Here is a 27669-nt window from a genome sequence, read left to right on the forward strand (position 1 = left end):
GATTTTGATTGGGAGTAAGCAGAATTACAAATCAGTATATCAGAGACACAGCTCAGGTTGAGCGCTTTGGAGACAGAAATCAGAGATGCAAGGCTGACATGGTTTGGACATGTGGAGAAGTGGGATAGTGGATATACTGGAGAAAGGATATTGAATATCGAGCTTCCAGGCAGGAGGAAAAGAGGAAGACCACAGAGAAGGTTTGTGGATGTAGTGATGGAGGACATACTGACTAATGGGGTAACATAAGAGGATGCTAGATATAGGGCGAGATGGAGGATGATGATCTGTCATGAGGAACCCTAAAAGGGAGCAGCCAAAAGAAGACTGACAATTTCCCAAGTTCTAAGTAAACATTTTTATGCATAAATAGTTTAGGATTTTAAATATAGCAAAATGTGTGCAGCACAGCCCACACTCCATAAAATTCAAATACAATAGAAAAGATGAGTCCAGACAAAGTGATGCGTTTCAAGAAGCAACTGTATTCGACTATAAAGGCATTTCTAATCCAGTGTCTCTAAGCTGTTTTCTTTATATTTCAGTGTAAAAAGCCTAGACTCTAGAAAAAAGAAAGTAACAAAAAACAACAAAACAACATTTCATTAGAAAACAAATCATTGAAAAAAAAGATAATGAAATTCCCATTCACCAGTCATTTCAATTAAAATAGAAACACCTTTTTGCTAACATTTCCCTCAAAACAAATATATATTTTCCATATATATATATTTATATATTTATTCTCAAGGCAGTTGGTCATGGCCAAATTAATTGACCTCATCATGGCCATTTTTCATGTTTCAAAATTAGAAAACGGATCTAGAAGGGAAAAAACACAACAAAACAAAGAAAAAAATATATAACAACAAGCGGAAGCACAGTGGACAGCAGGAGCGCCACACTGGCCAATGAATAAGGTCTCATTTTAAGTGAGAGGGAATAGTCTATCAAGGCGGTGTGGCACACGCACACACACACACACCCTCTGGAACAAGTGCAATGCAAAGAGAATAAGTTTCTCACATCATAAAACTACAACATACTCCTCTTTCACAGCACTCTGGTTGAACACTTCCCTTTGCTTGTCTCCTCTTCCTCTAGTATCTCTGTGCAGCAGGAGTGTGAAGGCTTTCGTTGTGCCGCTTTAGTTCTTAGTCTTTGGCGGGAGCTTAAAGTCCACTTGACTGAGATATGCTGCAGTATTAAAGAAGATGGCTTCACTGTTTCGTTTGATTTTTTTCCCCTCTCCACATCCAGCTGCCACACAGACTAGCAGAAGTCTCAACATTTTCATGGCAACTGAGAAAGGGAGAAAATGATCCCAGCATGCCAGCCTCTTTCTATTACAGTAAAAAATATGACTAATACAGTGTGCCTGAATACTGAAGACTTCTCTACCAGGAAAAATGGTGCATCTGATAGCAGAAGGAGAGGACACAAGCAGCAGGGGTTCTGCAACAAAGAGGGGTTAGAGATGGCAAACTTGCAAGAGCAACTCTGGCGGTAGTTAAGTGCTCTGAAATGATTCAGATGAACGGGACACAAAAAGGGCACGACGGGACGGCTGAGCGGGAAGAGATGGTACAGATGGGACATCACCGCTGCAATAAAAGCAAGTGATGGTTAAAAAGTGCCAAATGGCGACTTGAGGAGGTTCCCTGGGTTACCATTAAGATGAAGTGAATATGGATGTTGTACAGTAAGCACATATGCTCATGTCTTTGTGTAAGAGAGAGAGAAGAGAAAATGTGTAGAAGATAAAGAGAAATCCCTGGGCTACATGAGAGGGTGACGTGGAGGAAAGGCCTCAGCGGACCTCGATCAGCTCCACCCATCGCATCCCTCTGTTACACCTGATGCTCAGCAGAACTATGTGCTTCTCTTCTGAAGCTCCTGAATAAAGGCTGTGAAAGCAAAGAGAAACACACAGTAAGTACACAAAGTAGCTGATACTGGAGCAAAATTAAAGTTTTTTTTAAAGTGTAATCTAACCTCCAATAATTTCCTCTTTGACTTTTTGTAGTTCTTTCCGCACTTCCTCCAAGATCTCCTGCAGAAAAATAGGACAAACCGTTAGCCATGGCAATACATTTGTGATTTAGGGAAAAAAAAAAGTTTATTTGCAGTAACCAGGTGACATGTGAAATCTCCATATACATACAACATATATTTTTCTGACTTGTGGCAGAACACAATGCATTGGTGTCCACCAGAAAAATTTAGGTTTCTCTAAACCTCTGTCAGGATTAAGACCTTTTCATGCATGAAACCTATAATATTGTTGGCTTTATCAACTGGACTGAATTCTGTCATTTAGGCATGGGTTATTTTTATGGAAATCTGCAAACACAATGACGATCCACATTACCTGCAGTTTGCTTGCAAGATTTAACAGTACAACAGTGACATAATGCATGAGGTCAGACTGTCTTTTCGCATGGCAGCTTTATTTTGATAGATGCTTTGATAACTAAAGAGGCCACTTCCTGTGTGTAGCTATGGGAACAAACATCCCACACATCAGATTAGAAATAACAGGAGCTTGTGAAGTATGATTATATACACCACATCTGTGATAAGATCCGGACTGCTCCTGTCCCAAGCTGGGAATGTAATTATTGTCAGTAGTTAATATTATTGCTGTTGTGCCAGCTGCATAAACGCACACCAACCTGTTTGTGACACACTCAACAACACACTCCTGGAAACAGCTGGAAGCTACAAACTAACTTCATTTCAACAGTCTGAGACTGCCATTGTCAAACTGTTGTCAAAAAGTGACCTCAAGCCAGCGTATTCAGATGGAGCCAGATTCATGCAAAACAAAACGAGTATCAGAAGCTTTAGAGAAATCAGCTTTCTCATTTACATAGCAAAAATTCAGATCCAAACATTCAAGTGTGGCTGTTTTGGCCAAGAACTGATGATCGCTGGGTCGATGAGCATATTTACCTGTTTCATTTTCTCTAAATCTGAGTCATCGGCTCCACTTGCTTCATTATTATTGCTTGCAGCCTTTGCCCTGTAACAAAACATGAAACAGACATGCAAATATTTCATGTTTATCTTTCCACAAAACAGGTGCAACATATTCATCAAATGCATTGCCACAGTATAGAGCAAATGAAGAACCAGTGAATGGAAGAATGCAGAAATGAAATGAAGGTTAACCTATGTAAACTCATTAACCTACCTTTCTGAAGCTCAAGGATGCTGACGAGCTATAAATGAATGCCTGATATTAACTGATCTAGCTAGCACAGGTTTCAGAGTAGTGTATGGCTCTGTTAGGACCTTTTACCACAAAAACTACGTGTATGTTCTTGAACTACAACATAGAGACAAACAAAGCCATCAAAGATGTCAGAGAGGACAGAGCCAACCCCAGCTGAGAGAAGTGACTTGAAAATAAGCATGAATCATAGACCCAGGCTCCCATCTTATTAGTCAGTTTTCAGAGACGGCACACTCAGCTGCTACATCTACGGGTAGCTTGGGTGCACGCCATTCTCCCATCCATTAGATGGTGCTATCAACTGTAAAATATGCTACCCCAGCATGAAGATTTGAGAGGGAAGAATAAAGGAAGGGGTGCTAAAGGTCATGAATTAATGGGGCACATGTATACCTGGGAACTTGGGACAATGAGGAAGTGGAGTCCATGCTCTTGGGGATGGAGTTATTCCTGTTAGTGAGACACACACACACACACACACACACTCTCGCTCTTAAAATGAAAATGGACGACATTCGCATACACGCACAAAAAACTCACGTTTGTGCAAAGACGCAGGGGTGGACACAAAAACGTGCGCACACTGGTGAACAGGGTGAACCGACACATGGGACACCTGGAGGTGACAGATTTACTGCAGGGAAATAACTGCGTCTTGGCTCACCTGATCATAGAAGGTTTCTCCCAAGGTCTTCTGACGGCGTCTGAAAAAGAAAATGTATGAAAACACGAGTTGTTAATCTTCACTCATATCAGTATATCAGAATGAACGTAGGTGGCATGCTACAGACAAAACTGTTCAGTTCTCACCACTTTGACTTGGAGACTCTGACTCATCCTGTGGAGAGGAGGGAAGAAAAAACATGGAGACTTCTCTTAACAGTGAGTCATCCTCAGCCTTGAGTGGTTGGTTACATGTAAAAAACACTCTACATTTGTCTGGTGTTACATAAAGGGAACCGATTATGCTTCTCATTACTTTCTGGCATGTCTATATTGTTATGTTACAACGATACTGGTGTCAAATGATGACATCGTATCTGTAAGTGTGAGTCGAAAACTCAGGCTTCAACCGTTTATTCTACTCTTGGCAATGTTTAATAACCTGCCAACGTGAGCACAGAAACCCCACCCACCTGCTGTTTAAATGTTTTATTTACGAGGGGCAACCAATCAGGACAAAGCTGGCTTACAGGGGAGAGTGTGGATATCAGTAGCTAGTAGTAACGGCTTGGTTTATACCGTATATTGAATGAACTATGGGGCTGGGTCGAGGCTCACTGTAAGATAAATAAGGGTTCTCCAAAAAGTTGATTCTGTTCATCTGGATGTAGCGTTTTGTGGGAGAAACGTTTCGTCACTCATCCAAATGATATCTTCAGTCTCAGCTGACTGCAGGTTTCTCCAATCTTATAAACAGTACATTTGCATAATGACTGAAACCAGCCCACTGAAGGAACAATGGGCTGGGAGGTCAGTTCCTTAATCTTAATTATGCAAATTCTCATGACCATTGATCAGCAACCACTGACCAAAACCCACTGATCAATAGCCATGAGTACCATTCACAGAGAGTTGGGGAATGGCTGCAAACACAGCATTGTAAGATGGCGTAAGATGTACCCCTAGGCCCCCTCCTCGATTCAGAGATGGTCTTTCCCTTTTCACGTAAATGGCCTCCTTGACTCCGCGCTCAAACCAGCGTTCCTCCATGTCCAGGATGTTACATACTCATTGAAAGAGTGTCCACTGGCCTGTAGGTGTAAACAGACTGCAGAGTCCTGGCCTGACGAGGTAGCGCTTCTGTGTTGTGCCATCCGCTTCGCCAGAGGTTGTTTGGTTTCCCCGATGTATAAATCCTGGCAATCCTCCTGGCACTTAACAGCGTACACTATGTTACTCTGTGTCGGAGGACCCGATCCTTGGGGTGGACCAGTTTTTGGCGCAGCGTGTTTTGGGGTTTAAAAGCCACAGAGACCCGGTGTTTAGAAAAAATGCGACTCAACTGCTCCGATACTCCTGACACGTATGAGAATTTGCACAATTAAAATTAAGGAACTGACCTCCCAGCCCATTGTTCCTTCAGTGGGCTGGTTTCAGTCATTATGCAAATGCGCTGTTTATAATATTTGGGGAAACCTGCAGTCAGCTGAGACTGAAGAAGTCACTTGGATGAGTGACGAAATGTTTCTCCCACAATACGCTAAGTCCAGATGAACACAATCAACTTTTTGGAGATTTACTCTACTGGATGATTGAGAATGCATCAAGACATAAATAAGGGCTATTTGAACTATAAAGGATGCAAAGCTACTTTAATAAAGTCCAGGAATAAAATTATTATTACAAAAACAATTTGACAAAAAGCCGACCCTCACATTATCTTGTGGTTTCACAGGTGGCTTCTCTCCAGTGTCTGCAGCTTTTCTCCTGATAAAGGAAAATAAAAATACTAAGTTTAATAATCAAGCAGAAAAACTTGCAAGAGCTGACTGAATATAACGCATGTAATAAATGATTATTGATCAAAAGACAAGTGAAGATTGTAACTACTTAATATAAAACCTTATGTGGCTTCAAACCTGTGGCGTCACCCACCTGCGTGCCAAGATGGCACTCATTTCACCCATCAAACCCCCTCCTCCTCCTCCTCCTCCTCCTCCAATGGATGCGTTGCTGCTGCGGGTGGACTCAGTTCTGGAAACTGGAGTTGGAGTTGGAGGAGCAGACAGGCCATCATCCTGCTGAGGGCAGCAAATAGCAAAAGGATGGATGGTGGTGTCACAGATCTACATCTCTAAATAACTCTTAGTATTGTGTCATTACAACAGCAGAATATCCAATTAGAATAATGAGAGAAGCACATGACAGATTGAGTGATTTGTCAATTGTATGCTAACGAGGCCTTTAACAGCAGCGGCAAAGTAACAGTCAAATCTGGCACATACACACCTTGGATACTTTGCGGAGTTTAGCTCCTGCAAGGGCAGCCGCCAAGCCCCCTCCTGCCCCTCCTCCCCCATCGCCAATGCCATTTCCGCCACCCGAAGTGGGCAGGGGTGGGGCCGGGGGAGGTCCTGTGGGAGGTGGTCCCGGAGGCGGGGGGATGCCAGCTGCTGGAGGAGGGGCAGGAGCTGGAGGAGGGCCAGGGGGTGGAGGAGGAGCCGGTGGAGGAGCGGGGCCTCCAGTGGCCAGTGGAGGAGCTGGAGGGGCTGGAGGAACTGGAGGAACTGGACAGAGAAGGACCATCAGTTTGCAAAGTATTCAGAGAAGATTCACACCAATGAGAGCATGACGCAGGTAAACAAAATTCAAAACAATGCTTAGATGGCTTCTGTATGATACAGAGGGCATGACTGATCCTCACTATCTAAAACTGTCAAGAGCATAAACAGAGCATAGAGGCAGCACCTAAAGCACTAAAACAGCTCCTGCATCTAAAAATTCCAATTTAACTTAAACAGCTTGATTGATGCTCCATGTCTAGTGGTTTTATATTTTTCTGCGTTGGACAAACCACTTTTAATGTCTGATTTAATTGTGATTTGAATGCTGAATTTTCACTCTGCTGGACACTGGAATTACCAGCAGCATCTTATCTGCTTCCCAATCCTATAAGCACTTGGTTTATCTGGAGAGCATCCAGCAGCATGGTTTTGTACCCGGTGCAGCTGCACCCCCTCTGTGACTGCTTGTGGATACAGACACTCCAAGACCTTGATCAACAATTCTAATATATGATGTCTGATGTCAAGAAAGACGCGGCACAGATGTTGAGAGCACAGTTCTCGACGGTGTTGTGCATGAATAATTTATCATTACGGTTCTGAATTAGGGACAGCCTTCAGATTTTCCATCAACGTTTAAAAACAAAAAAACAAAAATTCAGCCAGTGAAAGAAAAAGTCACAACCTCTGTCTGACACGACCCTGTATCAGTCTTAAAATCCCCTGTTGTTTTTGGTACGCAGAATGAATTCCAGCTTTCCCTTCAGGGCGATCATGTGCTGCACATTTATCTGAGTATAACGCTGAAACAGAACAAAACTGAAGTGTATTAATGTCAAGTGGTGTTATGTTGACCAGCGCAGGTGTTTCCTGACCTGCAGCAGCTTGTCTTTCTCTTTCCAGCCTCTCTCTTTCCTGCCGCTCCCGCTCCTGTCTTTCTCTCTCCTGACGCTCCCGGTCCTGCTGTTCCAACCTCTGCTGCTCCAACCTGTGCACAAACAAACAAATCTGTCACATCTGTATGTGAACACGTTTAAAATAAACCAAGAGTAATTACAATAAACTGGCCCACAATTAAATTAAAGTCTGAGACTCAGAAAGCCTTGAATCATGTGCAAGTGTCCTGTAGATATCTGAATTATTTATGCACCAGCCGCTGTTTCAGGGCAACTTCTAACATTTCAAACAAACAGTTTTATAAAATCTAGAGAATTTGGTAAAAGGACATGAGGTGAATTTCACTTTTAATTAGTCTATCACTAAAAAGTCCACAGCTGGTCAAAATGATCCAATGCGAATTACCTCGGTTGGCTACATCTCTCTCCTCTCCCCAACACATCTGCCACTCATAACAGCAGATTACAGAGCACCACACATACACTGTACACACTGTACACACACTAAAGTGCAGAGCCACACACATGCCCGTAATCACACATGATGTCAAGCAGCGAGCCAAGGAAAGGGTGAGGGGCGATCGCATTCATGTCTGTTATTCTGCCTCTTTTCACAACTGCTGAACATCATCGATGTTTACAGCTGCAAATATTACCCACAAACACCTGCATCTCTGTTGGACTTTTAAGGTTTTAGAAGCTCCCTGAGCCTCAGCGCGCCACTGGATAATGAGACAGCCAGGCAAGCAGCAATGCCGATTATAAAATCCTCCTAGACTGTGATCTTTATCACCTTTTAGTGTAAATAAGATTAAAAGGTTAATGCTTAGTCCATGCGAGTCCAAGTGTCTCGCTGATGGGACAGGCTGATGGAGACATGGCGGGAAAATGTAAGCAGCATCCACTTTACTGTCTTTTTAACCTTTAAACTACACGGGCTGACTAAGGCTTTAACAGCGTCAGCGTCAAGCTAATGCCATCAAATCCTCTGCATATGCGTGTGTGCCCTAACCCTGCCAAGTGGACTACTGCAGAGCCAAAACAGCTCGACTTGCTATTGATTGTTATGCAACTGAACCCAGGAGATTGTTTGCATCAGTTAGAAAACATACACTTCACATGGCCGCACAGTACCGTAAGCTCACATAAGAGGTAAACAAAAAAGAATCAGAAAAAATATCTGATTATTAAACAAACAGCCATTTACGACCAAGCTGAAACCTGGAAATGTAATCAGAGTTATCAGCTGAACCAAGCCCAGAAGATATGCAAGCGGAGAAGCAGTAAAATGCGACCAGCGGTGGATTACAACTAGCAAAGTGAAGAAGGCGGACTGCATGTAGCAGAAAGTCTTCAAGGTACCTCCGCTGTTGTTCAAGCTCTTCAGGAGAAGGCCCATTTGACATGGGGCGGGGGAGGGTAGCATAACCTGCCAAAACAGAAAATAGAAAACATTTGTGATGATTACTATGAAGCAATAACTGCTGACACGCTCAAGTTTATCCAATCTGTGCTTTTACAGACGTACACACTTTTTTATATCTGTGCTGTTGATACTGTACAAAGTCTGCAGACAGTGTGGACAGCCACGATATGACACACAGGGACCTCAAATGGGTGGTGCCCACTAATCAAGCATTTACAATGCTACATTTTATCAAGTATTTTTCATGGCTCAGCGACACAGGATATACAGAGTATTCATTTAAATAGCCAGCTGTTGTAAATAAGCAGAGGTAAGAACAACACTGACTATGAATAAGTGCTGAAACTGTTAAAAATGAACACATTTTAAAAAAACAAAACAAAACAACAACAGAAGTTCTAATTATGTGTTCGATGAATACCAGGATTCCTTCTGAGGAAATATTCAAACTATTTTCTATTTAACAGGATTGGATGGACACGTGTGGACTGATGTCTAAGAAATAGTGTGTTTAACTCTAACAGCCACAGTGTAGGACGCAGCTCTATCGCAGGTCCTTCATCCCAACAGCAGTCAGACTGTACATTACACACAATAGATACCTACTAAAATAAAGGTTTACTCCCACTGCACTTTATGCACATATGAAAAATATGACAATGACAAATACTTACTGTATATAGCAACCATTTGTAAATAGTAGAAATGACACTTGTATCTTTTTATTTTCCTTATTTAAAAATAAATAAATAAATCCAGTGTTGCTGTAACATGTGAATTCCCCCAGTGTGGAATTAATAAAGTCTACGTCTAAATGACAAAATGTGATCTGAGTGAGTAATTTTCATGCATTTACACCAACTCTGTGCACAACTGTAGCCAGCACAGCAGCACGAGGCCAAACAAATAACATTATTTGACCTTTTTATATCTACCCAGCTACCCTGTTTGTTGTACATTACTGTGAATCATACTCATCACTTGAAGGAAGCTTGTTAGCAAGGTGTTTCATGCGGTCCAGGGCGGTGTTAATATCAGCTCAATCACATGCCTGTTTTCTCTAACTGATTGACAAGAAACACATATGTAACCTCTGTGTGGTGTTAGTATAATGTTTACCCTGTTCTGGCTGATAAGTTACCACAAAACAGGAAGTTGCAAGTTTGGGACGTTTTCATTCGTGCTAGAGTCATAAGCAAAGTCCATGGAGTAGCTACAGATGCTAATTTACCTGCGTCTGCCATGGAGTTGAGGACCTCCAGAGCGTGGCTCATGCCATTGGCAAATAAAGCAGCATCCTCCTTGCTGCCAAAGTTGAGTCCCCAAACTTGTCGGGCATCCCGCCACTGGTGAAAATTAGGTGTGGCCTGATTATACTTGAGGCCTCTAATGATTGGACAGTTTATAACAACCTGAGGAGGAGAAAGAGAGCAGAGGAGTTACAAAGTCGTTTAAAAATAAATTATATATCCAAAACAACTTCTAAAATCTCCACAACCTAATATCCTTGCTTATGCATAACACGACTGTATCTGCTTAAATGTTTGTGGACTATGCTGGTACAGATTCCAACCACCAGGTGGTGTGAAGCTTATGGAGCTGGGGAAAAACGTTCTGGGTTTGAGTGTTTGCCTGAATGTGCTGACATGCCATTTCACTATTTGTTTAACAGCCTCTGGATTCCACAGAGGAGAGGGGAGGATAGGAGACCCTGTCAGGGGGGCAGCATGCACTGAATGCAAGGGTAGCAAGTTCATCTGCCACTGTAGACATCATCATCATCATTAAAAATAAACAAATACAACTTCAGTCTTCCTGTTTAAAAATAGCAAGGTAGTGTGTAGATGCAAAGAGAATTGCATCACGAATCAGGATAAAAGGAATCAAGTAAAACCTGTGGCATGATGAAAAGCCTTAATGCCGCAGGTTCCACTTGTGCTTTTTAACTCGTCTTAAATCACACCAGGATGCATAAAACAAGCGTGACACCACAAAGACACTTCTAAAGACACCACAGGCACAAGAAAAAAAGAAAGGAGAACATGAAAAGGAGAGAGAGAAAATTCTCATTTTCTTCCTGCTGCTCTCATTAACCACAAGCCTAAACTCACTTGGATGTTTCCGTCAGACACAAATATAGAGTCCTTACTGGGTATCAAACTACGTCCTAAATTGTCACAGGAAATGGCTGAACAGGCTAACTATCTCACAGGAAACATCTTCCACTTTAAGACACGTCTCTCGGGAACACTTCAGAGTGCTGAATGTTTAAAGAAGGGGAGAGAGAGAGACACTAAGACGGGCGTATCAAGAACAGACGCACCCAAACTCAGGCTGCCCTGCTTTGTAACATGGAATCGGTTCACCTTTATCAGCTGGGGAGTCATAATCTGGTGATAACCACAAAGACACGCCTTCATTATCCTCTGCTTTGAGCACTCAAAACTGAAGGAGGACTTTCCTACATGTTATGCCAAAGGCATGCTGACAATGCACAAAAAACTGCTTTGCATGTTTGTGTGCACCTCTCGCAAACTGACAGCAATCAAAAGCATGAATGTGGTGGAAGTGCTCTTGCTTAAGACAACAGTTGATTCAAAGCTCAGCTCAGCAAAATCTGTAAGATTAAAAGCACTGAAAGGAATTAAAACACAGGCTTAAAGATAAATAAGGTAACCCAGGGCCTGTTTATAAGTGTAGTTAAGAGAAGCAAGTGTTTGGATAAACGGCTGCAAACGGCGTGAAGCAGTGATCGTGCTCCACACGCAAACTTAACGGATTCCCTGCTCCACCTTTCATCAGGTTTCATTAATTCATTCTGTGCCTAAAAGTAAATACTTCTGTCTGCTAGGTTCATGCGATCATATTTGCATCAGTGTATATAAAATCATGAAAATTCATAGTGTTTCTAATACAGTGGCTCCCCACAGAAGCCTTGCTTGCTCCACCCCTCCCCCTTTCTGTCTCTCTCTCAGACACACAGACATCAGAGAGAAACTATGAGGAAACTAGTTAGACCATACACTGACCGGCCACTAAGTACACGTGATCAACTGCTCATTAATGCTAATATCTAGTCAGCCAATCTCATGGCAGCAACTCATGTACACATGGTCAAGATGACCTGCTGAAGTTCAACCCAAGCATCACAATGAGGAAGAAAGGTGATTTAACAGATTATAAATGTGGCATGATAGTGCCGCACAGACTGGCCTGAGTATTTCAGAAAGCTGATCTATGGGGATTTTCCCCCCACAACCATTTATGGGGTTTACAAAGCATGGTCTGAAAGAGAAAATGTCCAGCGAGGGGCAGTTCTCTACAAGAAGATGTCAGAGGTCAGAGGAGCAGAGCCAGAGTGCTTTGAACTGATAGGAAGCCTGTCTAAAGAGCCATTTATTACAACCAAGGTATGCAGAGAAGCATCTCTGAACCATTGAAGCAGATGGGTTAGAGCAGATGACTGCACCAGGTGCCACCTCTGTCAGCTAAGAACAGGAAACTGAGGCTAAATTTTACACAGGCTCACTAAAATTGGACAACAGAAAAATTGGAAAAATGTCATCTGATCCGATCTTAGGTCTCAGTGGCATAAACAACATGAGACTGGTTCCATCCCGTCTTGTAGAGCACCTTTGGGATGTGGTGGAACAGATGAATCCCATTATGGATGTGCATCCAACAAATCTGAAGCAACTGTGTGATGACATCAAGTTAGCATGGACCAAAAAAATCTGAAGAATGTTTCCAGCACTTTGTTGAATCTGTGTCATGAATAATTATGGTAGTTCTGAAGGCAAGAGTTTGTATACTAGCCAGGTGTACCCAATAAAGTGGCCAGTGAGTGTAAATAACTGCAACATAAGGTAGAGTCTAAAACTGCTCTGCAACCAAACAAGGGGACAGAAAATAGGTTTGGTTGTGATTAATTATCCTTCCTGTGGCTTCTTGGATGGGCAGAGGGTTTAAGGGGGAGGGACATAAACAGCACAGTGGTAGACGATGTAAAAATGTTCTCAAGTGCTTCTAATAAAACTATACTTACAGTAAATACTCTCCATATAACAAACAGATACAGTTTAGGGTATCATTTACAATGATGTCAATGAATGGGCACCCAGTATTCTCACTCTTGCTTACTCAGACACCTTTAAACAACACAGACGCCCACAGGCCACATGACAGACACTACACACATCTCACAAAGCCAGACACTATGCTAAGCCTGCCCAAAGCTGGCAGATGTACCTGCTGATCTGTCTGCATCTTGCGTCCCACTACCCTAAAGGCATTGTTGCTTGGGTTGTGATAGATCTGCACCCTGCTGAAGGTTTGGGGTCCGGTGCCCGCAGGAAGCCACTTCTTATTGCCATCGTCATAGATCATCACAGTGGCCCGAGCCTGGCAAATACTTGATTCACTGAAAAACAGAGCACAAAGAAGAAATCATCAACATTCGTTTACAGCATTGCTTAGTTGACTCTTTAAAGTCTAAATAATCTACTTTTGTCTGACTAGTACTCAGGCTTGTACTACCACGAGTTCAGCCTTTCAAAGGGATCTTTCTGTTAACTTCATTTACCCTTATAGCCAAATAAAACTGGTTATTGACTCAGTAACCCAGGGTTCTAGTTACAAATGGGTTCACAGGAAGGAGTGGCGCTAGCAGCATCTGGCTAATCATGAACACAGTGTATTGGCAGCATAGGAATAGCAAAGTGTAATGTTAGAAAAATTTAAAACGCACAACACAGAATCAAAGCAACACAGGTGCTGCAGGGTGAGTGTGTGCCAGAGGAAAAGCAGTGTTCAGTATTCAAAGTGCTGTATGAATGCATGCAAGTTTTAGCCAGTAAGACTAGAAAGAGCTCAGATATGAATAAAGTTTAGCCTCCTTGAGGGTAAGAAGGAAAGCCAGCAAAATTTCCAAATGTAATTAGTTCTAATTAATGCTGATGGAACAATGAAACTGTTGTAAATTAATCTGAGGCCAACAGAGGAAAAAAGTAATAAAGCTGGATCTGAGAATTAACCTACTGACAGTCAGAGAAACGCAAAGACTTCTGACCCTCCTATTTCATATACAGAGGTCTCTGGGGTCTTGCAGGAATGGTGATGTTATGTACACACTGTCATGTACACAGTGATTTCATACCTGTTGATCTCTAATCCAGAACATAATCTGCTCCGGAGCAGGTTAGGGTCAGAGTGCGTTACCATGGTGATGCCCCCCAGTAAGAAGTGATCCACCTTCACACTACAGAAAACTTCAGGGTTAACTCCGGGTTACCTAGATAAGTTGAAATCCTGCTTTGTAATATAGACATCTGGCAACTAAGAGTCGATTTCTGCTCTTCCAAGCCTGAACAAAAACACCCACTACATGCTGCCACAAAAACGAGGAAGAATTAAAACGATCCAAAGCCAAATTAAAGTACAGCCACAAAAATTAAACCACAGGGCTTTATAGTAGCGACGGCAACTTCAGCCGACAAAAGCATGAAAAGGTCTTTGTGAGCTCTGCTGCAAACATGTTTGTACTATAGTGTCATCGGAGAAATACACTAGACTGTTGTTTTTAGGGATGTGACAAAAACAGATACTTCAGTACCAAATCGATACCAACATCCTGAAAATGTGGAGGTACTTGTTCTTCTAAAGGTACAGCTGGGTACCTAACATACTCTAGATGCCTTAAGAGGAAACTCAGTCCACAGCAACAGTGTTTCATTTGTTTTGTTTACATTAGCAACGTGTTCTATTAATAACCTGAAATGTTTGCAAAAATGAAAAAAATAAAATAAAAATTTGGAAACACGTTCATTTGTGTTACTGCTGAGAATCAAGGACAATTAAGCAAACTACTAAAATTTCAGTTACACTGCATTTTTTGTATAAGGACAAAGAAGAACCAATATTAATTTATATCATATAAAGGCTGTGTGTTTTATGTGGGATTCAGCGTGAACTGCGGGAGGAACAGGAGAGGCCAACGAGGAAAGCTGAGGAAGAACTGCAGACAAATGAACGAAGAACAAAGTTTTTAGTCACGAGGGCCAGTCTTTCAAGACAAACCTAGTCTCATACTCACTAACCCACAAGGCCAGATTAAGAACATTTCAGTGTGTCTTAGGTTTCAAAAAACCCACAACACTAATATAACCAGCTTTGTTTGAGCTTCAAACGTGTCAGAAAACACACTAAACTGGAACGACAATGTCCTTTATTCACTGAAGTCTTAACCTTTATTTGCAAAGAAGCTGAAGTGTACATTCCTGTCTAAAAACTCTATATATTTTTTGTTAGAAAATGGGAAATAAGTACAAACATAAATGGAAATGCAGAAAAAAAAAAGTTTGTACAAGTCTAATAATCTTGAAGTCAGTATTTGTCAATTTTGGTATGTCAACCCTTATTTTTCAGCACAGCCTGAAATCTCTTAGGCAGCTTTTGTTCATTTAACTAGTCTTCAGGAATAGTTCTCCAGGCTTCTTGAAGGACATTCAAAGGTCTTGTTTGGATGTTGGCTGACTTTTGTTCTGTTCTCTGTCAAGATGATCCCACACTGCTTCGGTAATGTTGCGGTCAGCGTTCTGGGGAGGTCAATTTATGGCTGAGAGTGATACATTGTGTGTTTTTCTATCCACATCCACATCTTTTACCACACTGGCAGTGTGTTTGGGATCATTGTCATGCTGAAAAATGAAGCTGTGCTAATTAGAGGTTTTCTAGATGGTACTACATGGTGGATAAAAAAAATGAAATGAAGTGAAAATACTTTTCTACATTTATAACCATCCAACCATGGCAGAGCCTGCCTCTAGTGCAGGGGTGGCCAACTCCAGGCCTCGAGAGCCGGTATCCTGCAGGTTTTACATGTGTCCTTGATCCATCACAGCTGATTTAAATGGCTAAATTACCTCCTCAACATGTCTTGAAGTTCTCCAGAAGCCTGGTAATGAACTAATCATTTGATTCAGGTGTATTGACCCAGGGTGATGTCTAAAACCTGCAGGACACCGGCCCTCGAGGCCTGGAGTTGGCCACCCCTGCTCTAGCACCTCTCTCGTGACCTCCATACCTACCTATAGCAATTTGAACTTTTTGGGTCATTTGGTATACCTCACCCATTCCTCCCAGTTTTTCTTCTTTAGTTGATTCTTTAAAAATCAACTGAAGGCTAGATTTCCTACTATTTCTTAAAGGACCTGACTTTCAGATACTGTTTAGATAGAAGTGGCAAGCCTTCAAAAACCTTGTCTTCCACCTGTTCAGTTTCCTCTGATTTTTTTAATGACATACTGCACACTATGCTGAGCAACGTTTTAGTGAATAACTCTTTGGGCCTTTCTGGAGCAAAATTACTATTTTGTGTTATTGTGGCATTTTTTTCAAACATTAAACTAAAGAATTATAAACACATTATGTGTTTTCGCAACAGGATGCTAGCAACAAAGAGCCTAAAGATATATTTTACAACTGGTTCTTTGTTCTCTGTTATCTGTAGACACAAAACTGGTTCATGTTTTGAGTGTGGTGTTTCTATGCTGAAATGATTCATAGATCAGTCTTAAGTGACTGAACAAAGAACAAAAATAAGAACAAGGAATGAACTGAAAATGAGTGAAAAAGCCGCCAATGTCAGAAGAAAAACCCGGAGAATATTCCACATTAACGATATCCACAAAGTCTAACGTCTTCAAAGCGACATATAAAGAAATCAGTAGCCTACACGTGGGAAGAAAAAACAAAACAAAAAACCTAAAAATGCAGTAAGGTGTTGATAACTGCTTGGATAAACAGATTAGTTTGATCCCAAACAAAACGCAACAATGGAAGCCGACAAAGACGGGAAGTTGTGCCGTGCTCTGCCAAACAGACGAGTCACTGGAATCTTCCACCTGCTTTCCATCAGCCTCCACCTCATCACACTTTGGAAGAAAACAGCCACATGTGCGCTGACATCAGTGGTATTAATAGGTTTATGCAGACAGACAAACAAACAAAAAAACAAAACCATGTTTACTCAGGTATCTCGGGTAGGGCAGACGTGTTTAAAACAGAGATCTTAGAATAAACAAATATTCCTTCTCTACACACATATTTGCTTTTTCCTTGTGTATGCTGATAACATTGGACCAGAGTAATGGCGTAACATTTAAATAAATACCACTAAACACTGTAAAGTCTGTATTCATTCATTTAACTGTAAATCTTAATATATGCATGTTAATGTGCATGCGTGTCTCAGCTTAAAGCACAGCAAAACAGAAGAAACCAAAGTGTCGATAAATGGTGAGTAGAGGAGTTGTGCAGATGCAGAACAACAAAGGTTTTACGATCCCTCCCCCTCCTCTCCTTATTTTCCCTGCATGGTCTCCCTATAGTCCCCTAATCCATCTCTTCCACCTCTCCCTCCATCTGTCCCGCCCGTGATACAATCTGCTACTTCCTGTGACACAACACCAAAGCCCAGCCCACTTCCTGTTGCCAGCAATGCCTAATAAGGACTCATCCAGCCTGAACAATGGATGCATGCATGCACACACGGAAGAAGAAGAAAAAACAAAAAAAACAAGGCCATATATAGTATATACCTAATTATATATTATACATTATGCAACTTCATAAAAATTCAGTCCATATTTACTAAAGAACAGCAAAAACAAAAAAACAAACAAACAAGGATAGTAAGGAGCCAAGCATTAGGATTTCATGAGTGATTAAGTGTCTGGGATTGTGGACTCCAACCAGGAACAACTTGAATTTTTAGGCCTGCAAATATCCCGAAACAGGAGGATGTCTGGTGCAAACAGTGTGTAAATTAAACATGCGTGTGTGTAAGTGACTTCACGACAGCCACGCAGCTTCAGGTTTGCTGTCAAACTTCAAAATGCCTTCCTGTTATTGTGTTATTTGGCACATGTCTTACAATAACTGCGCTGATATTAAATGTTGGCTCACTCTTTCCAGAGTGACTTTTTGTTGTCTGTGCTACCTGTAGCCCTGTAGACATTTGTGTGGGTGTTATCTGTCTGGGGGAAAAAAAATAACAACAGAAACCCCTTCTTAAAATACTGGGTTCAAGTCAGTCACTGCAACTGTGCATATTTTTCTTCCTCTAAGGTTTGCAAACATCGGTTAACAACTTCAGATATTTTCAAACAGGTTAAAAGTTCTAAAAAGACATTTTTGCAGTGTCTTGTGTTTCAGAGACTAAAGATGCAGTTCTATCATATCTGCATGTACATCAGTCATTAAGTAACAAGCATGTGCATTAGAGGGGCATAGATAGGTCATGAAGTGCCTGGGGATGGGAATCACTGGGAATTATTTTGAACATGATAGTACAACTCAAAGAGAAAAAGAACAAAACAAAAAAATACTCCATTATTTAGTAACTACTTATCATCACTTTTACTTCCCGTTTCTGCCTTATCCCTTCATAAATCCTTCCTTATAATTGTCTACATATATTTAGTTTGGTAACACGAGTAACACACCAAGAGATACTTTTTTTTTTAATAATATGTTTACATACACGTGCATACACATATAGCTATACACACACAGTGTGTGAAGAGTGGATAGCGGACAAGAGCACCCAATCAAAGTCCTTCCTCCTCCTGCAAAAACCATCATTTTGTTCTACATTTTAAACCCGAGTTGTGCTGGGACAGTGAGTAATGAACTTCAGCAATCTGTTCCACAACGTCACTCCACATACAGACATGCAAAAACTTTTTAACATTGCACAAACACAGATGTTTTAAATCGAATTCCCCGCTTAACCGGATCCTCCATCTCTTAAAAAAAAAAGAAAAAAAAAGAAAAGAAATGTAGTGTATTGTCAGGAAGCAGACCGCTTATTGCTTTATACGTAATTTGTGCAGCATGACAAAGAACATCAGTGAGTTTTAATAGTTGTGACTTCAGGAACAGTGGATTTCAGTATTGTGGATTATTGTTATGGCACTTTAAAGTGAACATTTGGAAGTATTGCCCCAAACCTTTGCACAGTAATTCAAATACAGTGACATCTGTTGGTGTCAGTATAGACAAATTCCCATTTAATTATTACTTTTGTCCTCAGCAGCCTTCCTGTTGTATAGGAGTAAGTTGGCAGCCACTTGGCTGACAGCTGGGAGCCAAGTGGAGTCGAGTCCCCTCATTCAGACTGATGGCAACACGCTGGCAAACCTCTGACAATCACTCTGAGCTCGTCAGTATCATGTTTTAATTTCAGCTTAAAGCTCAAATTAATAACAGAAATAACATTTTAATAACAGCTGACAAAGAATGGATTTTACAAACATTTTAGTTTTACTAAGTCAACTCATCAGCAATGAGCATGCTGTTGGGATTGCAGGGCAGCTTATGGGAACTGGGAGGGGACAGAGACTTAGGACTGGGAAATTGATGCATATTTAATGGCAGAGAAAGCAAGGGCTCAAGAGTGAGACTGAGAGTGAGCAGCTGCATTATTGATAGAACTACGGACACTGAGACTAAAAGCATGTGTGGCAGACACGCGCATAAAGACAGACTTTCACACACCCTCCCCACCTGTCAAGCTGCCAACACATCCACCTGTGATGACCCGCCCGCTGGGTATAACAGGCTGCAGTGCAGAGGGCTCGCAGCTGGGTCTGATCGGACTGCTTTTTAGTACTAGAATAAAACCACAACAGGCGTGGTCATAAACAACCTATTCCTGTCCTTCCTTGAACAAAGACCACCAATCTAGTGAAGCTGAATGTAGGCAAACTAACCAAGTCACCAGATGATTTAAGAGGTTTTCTCTTAAGCACAAATAGGTCACCGACTGCTGCTCTGGGAAGGATTTAAGCCAACAGCCTCAATGCAAGAAAGGACTTCACCACAGGAAGTGATCACCTGACTGATATGCAAATTGCTCATTTATTGCAACACGGCTGAGTCCGTCATCGCTTCTCATTGGAGCCAGAGTGAGTGCCTCATCCCCTCTGTGGTTTGGCCTTCTTGGTGAGTTAGGGGTTAACAGGAAATCACAGTGCACGGCTGGGGCACACGCCGTCTTGGAAATATCTGTATAAGGCTATGCTCTCAGAGCTTTTCTCCGAACGACAAGTACAGTCAGGCCCAGTAGCTCCTTCTCTTCCCTCCTTCTCCTCCTCTTTACCTGACCCTCCTACCATGCTCCTCAGTCATTCCTTCAACTGTTTCAGTAGGTATAAAATATGCCTGCTAATGCCACTTGGTGGTATCCTTGCAGAAATATCTCTTGCTATATATGTACATGATTTGGGGATATATTAAATAGTCTTGTCTAGACACTAAGTAGGGAACCACATTTCTGTCTCTGCATCCATCCCTTCTAATTCATCAGGCATCTCCTCCAGGAGTTCATAATTCCACAATATGAAAAGCTCATTTCCCTCCCCAAACAACTACAGCCAACAATCTCTTTTTAATGATGTTCATCTTTGAGTTATTCTTGCCTTCAGGAATAAATGCCTTTCTCCGTGGCGTACAGACTGCAAACAAGACAAGATTGCATCTCACGGAACACTTGACCAGATATGAACCAACAATTTTCATTCAACTTTGTGCTGCATTTTTTAAACCGTTTTTTGTACAGCTTTGGGGAGGTGATTCACACACAACCCACACACAAAAATATATATGAGAAACAGGTGTCGCATACAAATTAGTAACCCTCAGGTGGCTTTGCTGTACCTTAGATGAGTAAACAGTGAATCATCACTTCTTTTTTATTTTTTGCCCACTATAAAACGTCACATTGAAACCAGACAGAGAATGACAATAAGTCACTAAATAAAGTCTGCATTTAACCAACCCACTTCCTCCTTCTCCCTTGTGGCCTTTTTGAGAAGAAGACAAAATGCGTTTCACAAATGATATTGTAAAAGCAAGCAGCTATTTAAATGCTTGCAACAGAAGAGCACCACTTGCAGCCAGCATGTGCGCTAAATCTCATTAGATGATTAGAATGTGGTAGGATGGATATATATATATCTCATTACTAAATGAAGAGTGAAAGTTTCCCTTTCACACCAGAGCACCTGAATGCTTTACAAAGGGTAGCGGTGAGAAAGTCATGGCCCAGATGGGCACACAGCTGCAGACAGAAGTGAGAAGAGGAACTGTTAATGGTGAAGGAGCACCGTGGGGAAACCAGTCATGTGCCGGCACGTGAATGCTCCTTCTGCATCAAAGATTCTGAAACTGGGCAACTTGTATCGTTTCTTTAAAGTCACTCAATTCCAAACAGTCCAGTTTTACTAAAACTGGGATTTAAAAAGACTATTACTCTCATATTAACTTCCTCTTGTTTTGGACTCTAGACTAACTTTGCATGATTCCCATGATTCTCTTGTGTTTTAAGCCAGCTTACTTCTGGATTGGCCACATCTTGAAAACAAAATGTAAGCCTGTACAGATGTGCCTGAGATGTCCAAATTAAGGACATTTGCTTGCGTTATTATCATATATTGAGGAAGCACTAGAAGACACACACACAAAAACACTTTCAAGCAATCTGAAGTCTGAGCTTTTGGCTTACACACAACGACTTGACCCCCGATGCTAACTCGGACACTGCAAGCCCACACAAAAGCCCATTGATGCTCAGCCTTATCCATTTGAGCGTACACTGACCTCACGTCACTCATGGCCCATATATATGGCTGCCAGCAACGTTCAGCTGGACGCACATGACTCTGAAGCAAACCTCTGAGTTAATGTGATACATCCTGTGAGAAGTGCTTAGGGACTCTCCCAAACCTACAAGATAAGCTTTCAAACTGCAGAGTCCAATTTCTGCCGTGAGATAGACACAGCTGCGCCATAAATGTTAATATGTAGCTCGATGTTCACAGTCCGAGTAAACTTCCCTCCGGTGTCAGCTTATCGGGTGGACGAGGAACACAAACGAAAACGAGAGGCCGTTTCTGAGGATTAGAGTGATGATCTTCGCGTTTGTAAGACACAGGAAGGAATTTTGGGGGATGAACAACGATTATTTGACATGTTTGTAAAAACGCAGAGTAAAGCAGAACAAACTTAATATAGCACTACGCTTTTAAAGGAAGGAATCGGCTACATTTCGAAGTCCTGCTATTACCATCAGTCTCCTTTAAAACGATTAAAAGACTCATTTGCCCATTTGTTTATGATAATGCGTTTATAGGGAAGAATTAAAGCAATCTACTGCTCTTCTTGCTTCACTGTTTTTTTACCCTTTTACGTCTGGTTCTTCACACACAAGTCCTAGCATGCTGCTGAAGGTACAGACAGACACACATACATGCTGCAGGCTACTGCTTTCCGCCTCCATGAATCAGCAACACAGAAACATCTAGAATCAAACTATTCTTAAACCCTTCTTCTCAGTATCTTCGTCTGAATGGAGTCAAACGCCTGAGCATTCTTTGCCTGCTGACTCATCTTTTGCTGAGCATCCACTCTCGGGCGCTGTGGAAAAACTTCTTTGGCCAAAAACGTTCACTTTGTTGTCCAATGACGTCAAGAGTGGATACGAATCCCCGCTGATTCAGAGGTGGCGCGGCCTGCACGTGTGGTGCGTTTGTGTGCGCTGTGGGGGACAGGACTGGCACACTTTTAATGCCCTTATTTGGAACCATCTCACCTCTGTCCTCCTCTCTGAGCTCAATTCCTTTTACAGGTTGGAGCATATCCTCCTCGACTCAGGCCAAGGAGGAGGCACGGCTCGCTCTCTGAAGGAGAACAATCCCCTGCTGATCCAAACTCTTTACTCAGCCGCCCTGACTTGTAATGCTCCTTTCCTCTGAAATTAAGAGGAGATGTCTCTTTTTGTCAACTTTGGGCAAAAAGGAAGGAGGCAACACCTAAGTCACACTTCCTGCTTCTCAATGGCATTCCGTCCATAGCTTTTGACCTTATGTTACTTGCCAGAAATGCTTACTTGGATTATCCTCACTTTGGACAAACCAAGCTTTTTTCTTTTCGGTTGTTTTCAATTGCTTTGCCTCTGCAAAATGTTCAGGGCAACAAACAGAATGTTTATTGCCCTGAACACCAGGCAATAAACGTTTTTAACACGTGACCCTTTAACTAAAGGAAAGTCTTTTTAGACACGCAAAGCTCAAACTTTTACAATTCAGGACCCAACACACTGAAGAAATACAGAAAGGGAAATACTCAGTTTCACAGTGCAACCAGAACAGCAAGCACAACAAAAAAAATACAAACTGTCTCATTAGACTAGATTATGCACATCACGGTCATGTGCAAAAAGACGTTCGATGCAGAAAGCAGCTCAGTCCTCAACAGAAAAAGTGAAACATGAATTGACTTTAAGTAAACCTTCTCTGTTACAAAGCTTCAGACAAACCCAGGTCAAACTCTCCAGTGTTAATGTATAAATGGTGCCTACTAATTATATAACCCAGTGCTTAACAGATGCATGTAACTGGGTCTCCTCTGAGGCTGTTCTTTCCAATACAACTGTCAATCGGCAATCGCCATCATTCCTGATAAGTGAACTTACGATCTGAGGACCTCAGATGGGAACGTTAAAAATGGCTGACAACATAAAGATGTTTTATACCAAGTGTTGTCCATTATGCTCCATTAAGCTGTGGACCCTCTGATGAACCCACTGCATCTTTATGCCCATTAGCACTGCTGACCATACAATATACCGCTGCAGCCTTTCTGCCCAAAGTGATCTATGATTTCACTCCAGTGTTAGCGGCAGGCTCTCCATCAGCTCGTATGATGTCACTAGACCGGGCCGCTGCAGAGGAGACCGGAGGCTGTGTCGAGTCTTTAGCTTCATTCAGTCACTGTGCAACAGCTACTGTGCACATACTGTGTTATAGCACGTGTTTTAGTTTAGAGTTTCTTCTCTGGAAATATTTAATTTGCGACAAATAAAAAGCAGGGCAGTGAAATCAGCTGGACTGCAGTTGTTGTTCTGCTCTGTAGTTTAGAGAAGTGGAACAAGTCCTCCAACCGGCCGTGGTCAGAGTGATCCTCCATTCCAAGGTCTAATTTCCACTTTTTTTGAGTTCCTAAAACAAGGAACTTTTCAATTTTCTTTTTCCTGAAAATTAACCAAAGGGAATAATCCTAACAATTGTTTCCTGTCATGGAGAGTTACGTGAACAGATTTAGGAAACAGAATGAAAGTATCAAAGCAGTAGAGGTATATACTGATAAAAGCTAAAATCTGCAGTTAGAAATGGCACAGATCCAAATGCACAGGAAGTTTGTTATCACAATTCTGACCTCATTCTTGACACAGTTAAGCTAAGGATATTATTTACATACATGTGAAATCTAATCCTGCTGCCCTGGAAGAGAAACTTCTCCCCAGGATCATAACGGCTCAAAATGCTTTGAGAAGTCTTATCTTAAACAAGGTCGTAGATGGAGACCCAACACCTTAGTGTTTACAGTCTCCGGCCTATGGAGAAGAAAAACGCTGCGGGAGGGCAAACAGCGTTTTCTGATCACTGGCTAACTGACAGCTGCAGGTCTATATTAGTTATAGCGAAACACCGTAAAACTTACAAAACACCAATACCGGCTGACACAATGCCTAATGTTTACTTGGTCTAAAAAAAAAAAAAAAATCCTACTTCCTGTTTACCTTAAACAAAGCAATAGCTTTATCAGTAAGACCTGAGTGGCTTGGCCAACAACCATGCCACTGTTATTAATGAGAGTACGTCTCTCCATACTGGATTGAACGGTCAGGTGAACGTCAAAGCCACAAGAAAAAATTCCGAGCATTTTTATTCAAAAAGACTGATAAAAATAAAAGATTTATCCACTTCAAACAAATTTACAAGAATGCTATGTTTATGTTTATTTACCTCCAGACTACCCATCACTGAGGCAGTAATACAGATTTCTTCAAAGACGAACGTCCACTTAGTAGTGGCAATTATTAACTCGCATTTCCCTCGTCATCGTTATGTAAACAGGCACAATAATGTCGCAAAACACACACGCAATCACCCATTTCCTTCTTCTAGTTGAGCATACACTTCTCAACAGTTGGCATCTGCAGCCAATACACACAGCTCAAATTATCATCACAAAGCACACAACATTAGGACAAATTTGAGATTTTCCTCATTGTTAACATTTTACCGTGTTGACCGCTGACTTTGTGTCTCACACACATTTCTGCGTTCCTCAAAGTGAAATTACCGTTTATCTCAAAACGAGTCCTGTGGCTTTGAATACCAGCGCTTTCACTCTCAGTCTTTTTTTATTTTAAACAAGTCAGTGAACCTCATCAACTAAAGTTAAAGCATAACCTCAAGGTATTACTCATTGTAGTACCAGTGCTGTGTAGAAGCAGGAGACACAGGCAAAAGGAAAGAAAGATGCTAAACAGAAGAAAGAGGATGTGCAAAACAAGCCACGTTTATGCTTAATAAACCAACTTATTGGTGAAATTTTATCACAGGGATCACAGAGTTATTAAATAATTCAACTTCCCTCCACGTGAATGGTTGCCTAATATTAGCAATCAGTAACACAGTCCCTAATCATGTGACCAACCGCTAAACTCTGAGTAAACCAACAAATCCACATAAAACCTTAACAAACACACAGATAACGTCCAGATACACGACTCCTACAAACGACACAGACTAATGAGATATGCTTGTATAACTGGTTATCAACCTATCCCACATTCCTAGACTTATACGTATATTTTTGAATATATTTCGTCTCAGGTTTTATGACACAAAGTTCACTGAAAAACTATTTCATAACGGTGAAAAATCACCAGCAATGGTTAACTTACAGATAAGTGATCATAGAGTTTAAAAATTAAAAAACAAACAATAACCTAGAGGCACAATTATAGACAAGCAATATGAACTACTACCTAGGAAACTGGATCTGTCACCAAGTATACAATAGAGGATATTGTATGTTGGGCAACTCTTGCAGCAAAGTGCCTAATCCAAGAGGCTGGCCGGCATAATGGCCTATTTATGAGTACGAGAGGTGGCAGGAGGGGTAAATTGGTTCAGGGTGGGGGTGAGCTGTGATTGGATGTTTCGGGAAACAAAATGCGACTAGACGGGGCCGTTTTAATAATGGAGGGAGCTCAGCGACGAAGCACGCAAGCTTTGTGATCATTTCGACACACCGTCACCCCGACCGTACGGCAACACACCGAGGAATCTTTCAACGCGCAGATCAACACGCGAGCCTTTATGACGTGTGAATTGAAGACATTATTCTTAATCTATTACAGATAACCATTCCCACAAGCACATCCCAATTACTTCTGGGCAGAGGGTTGAGTGAGGATACATGGAGGTCTACGGGTGGAAAAAACTAATTTCGTTAATGTTCACATTAAGAAAGTGTAATCAGGTTTTTTTTTTTTGGAAGGAGGAAGTATTTGGGCACAGTTTGCAAAAGAAAGCGAATCGCAATTTTCCTGTCAGCTAACAAAAATAAATAAATAAATAAAAATTCAGACTGATCCTTTACCTCACACTTATAATTGTGTGCAGCAAAGACTCCACATGGGTTAAAAGGAAACTGCCACTGTTATAAGCCTTGAAAAGAAAAATCCAACTGCGCAAAGGAATTAGGAGAACAAGTGAAGACATGAAAAGAGAAAAAAAAAGAAAACTATTTAGCATCCCTACATGAACATTACACAACGCCATGGCAATAACGTCGCAACCCCAGAGTTTCATCATGATATCCTTACATGGCCGTATGCAATCGTGTTGCTAAATGCCTAAATAACAGCCACTCTTAGTACACGAGGGTCAAGAGATTGAACATTTAATTGTGGCAGATGATACAACAGCAAAACTACATAAATCACGGTTAGAGCTGCATTCCTTCCAAGTAAGTGCCAGAACAAGGAAAAGAAAATTTCTCGAGACACAGAAGAAGGGCTGGCGGAGGGAGGCCAGTTCACTGCTTTTAAGGCTGATCAATAATAAGCTTGTGCAAGAGCACAGAGACACATTGAGCTTGGCATCACTTTCACACATGCACCGTTTCTAAAAAGGGCACAGGAAACCCATTAGACTGTAAACATTATGTTAAGCAGACACATTACACCTGTCTGCGTTTATGATCGCTCATTGTGTGTTACTTCTTGAGCCTGAGGCAGCTACACTGCCAGTCTCACATGGGACAAAGTTTTTTTAGCTAAAGATTCAGTCAGTGAGTCACAGCGAGAGATGGGAGTCACCTCTCCGATAATAACGTGAATCATCATGCAGATAGATGCACTTTCTGAGTAACCTAAGACAGTTTCAAGTGCGGGCAATCAGTACAGCGATTGTTCACTGTGTGCAGATACAAAAAAAAACAAAAAAAAACATAAGGAAACACTGAATATAGTGACTTAAAACTTGAAGAAATTTGCATTCACACCAACAGATCAACCCTTAAAGTCAGTTCAGTGGAGCTCAGAGGAGGAAAAGGCCCATTTCCACTGATGTAAAAATTAAAAACCAGTGCAACCAGTCACACCTTTTCCACTGAAAACACACAACTATGTGTTTGTAACATCTACATCAAGGACTTGTCTTCTTGGAAAGGTTCTTGCCAATCAAAACAGGCAACTTGTATCATGTGGAGTGACATCAGCAACCCTACATTTAATCTAAAAAGCACAACATAGTAGCCACTGTGCCAAAATGTGTCACAATGCAAAACGCCTGGCGCTGTCTTCACGAAAACCTCTGTAACTTTGCTCAGTTTCATTTCAGCAGCATCAGTCTTTGCACTGATAATATCCATATGTTGATTCATGGATCTCTGGAGTTAATTATCTACCTCAGCATGTTTTCAAAGGGGTTATATGCTATAAAATACAACAACAACAAAATAAAG

General features: G+C 41.5%; 1 protein-coding gene across 3 annotated transcripts in view; it reads right to left on the reverse strand.

Moving 5' to 3' along the window:
* Positions 1–629: 629 nt before the first annotated feature.
* vaspb (vasodilator stimulated phosphoprotein b) overlaps positions 630–27669 on the reverse strand; it is a 31573-nt gene continuing 4533 nt past the window's right edge. The window contains exons 2-14 of one of the 3 annotated variants that reach the window (XM_005720616.1): positions 13036–13207; positions 10019–10199; positions 8724–8790; positions 7341–7453; positions 6191–6459; positions 5837–5979; positions 5617–5668; positions 4049–4076; positions 3903–3942; positions 3632–3688; positions 2956–3025; positions 1996–2053; positions 630–1907 (exon numbers count right to left, since the gene is read on the reverse strand). In XM_005720616.1, coding sequence (XP_005720673.1) covers positions 1873–1907; positions 1996–2053; positions 2956–3025; positions 3632–3688; positions 3903–3942; positions 4049–4076; positions 5617–5668; positions 5837–5979; positions 6191–6459; positions 7341–7453; positions 8724–8790; positions 10019–10199; positions 13036–13207 — 1285 coding nt within the window. In that variant the 3' untranslated portion in view covers positions 630–1872. Of the gene's footprint in view, positions 1908–1995; positions 2054–2955; positions 3026–3631; positions 3689–3902; positions 3943–4048; positions 4077–5616; positions 5669–5836; positions 5983–6190; positions 6460–7340; positions 7454–8723; positions 8791–10018; positions 10200–13035; positions 13208–27669 lie in introns of all 3 variants that reach the window. The other 2 variants (XM_005720615.1, XM_005720617.2) reach the window with 2 other exon arrangements.

Source organism: Pundamilia nyererei, unplaced genomic scaffold, assembly GCF_000239375.1.
Source record: "Pundamilia nyererei isolate P.nyererei 1_Seehausen unplaced genomic scaffold, PunNye1.0 scaffold00003, whole genome shotgun sequence".
NCBI lineage: Eukaryota > Metazoa > Chordata > Actinopteri > Cichliformes > Cichlidae > Pundamilia > Pundamilia nyererei.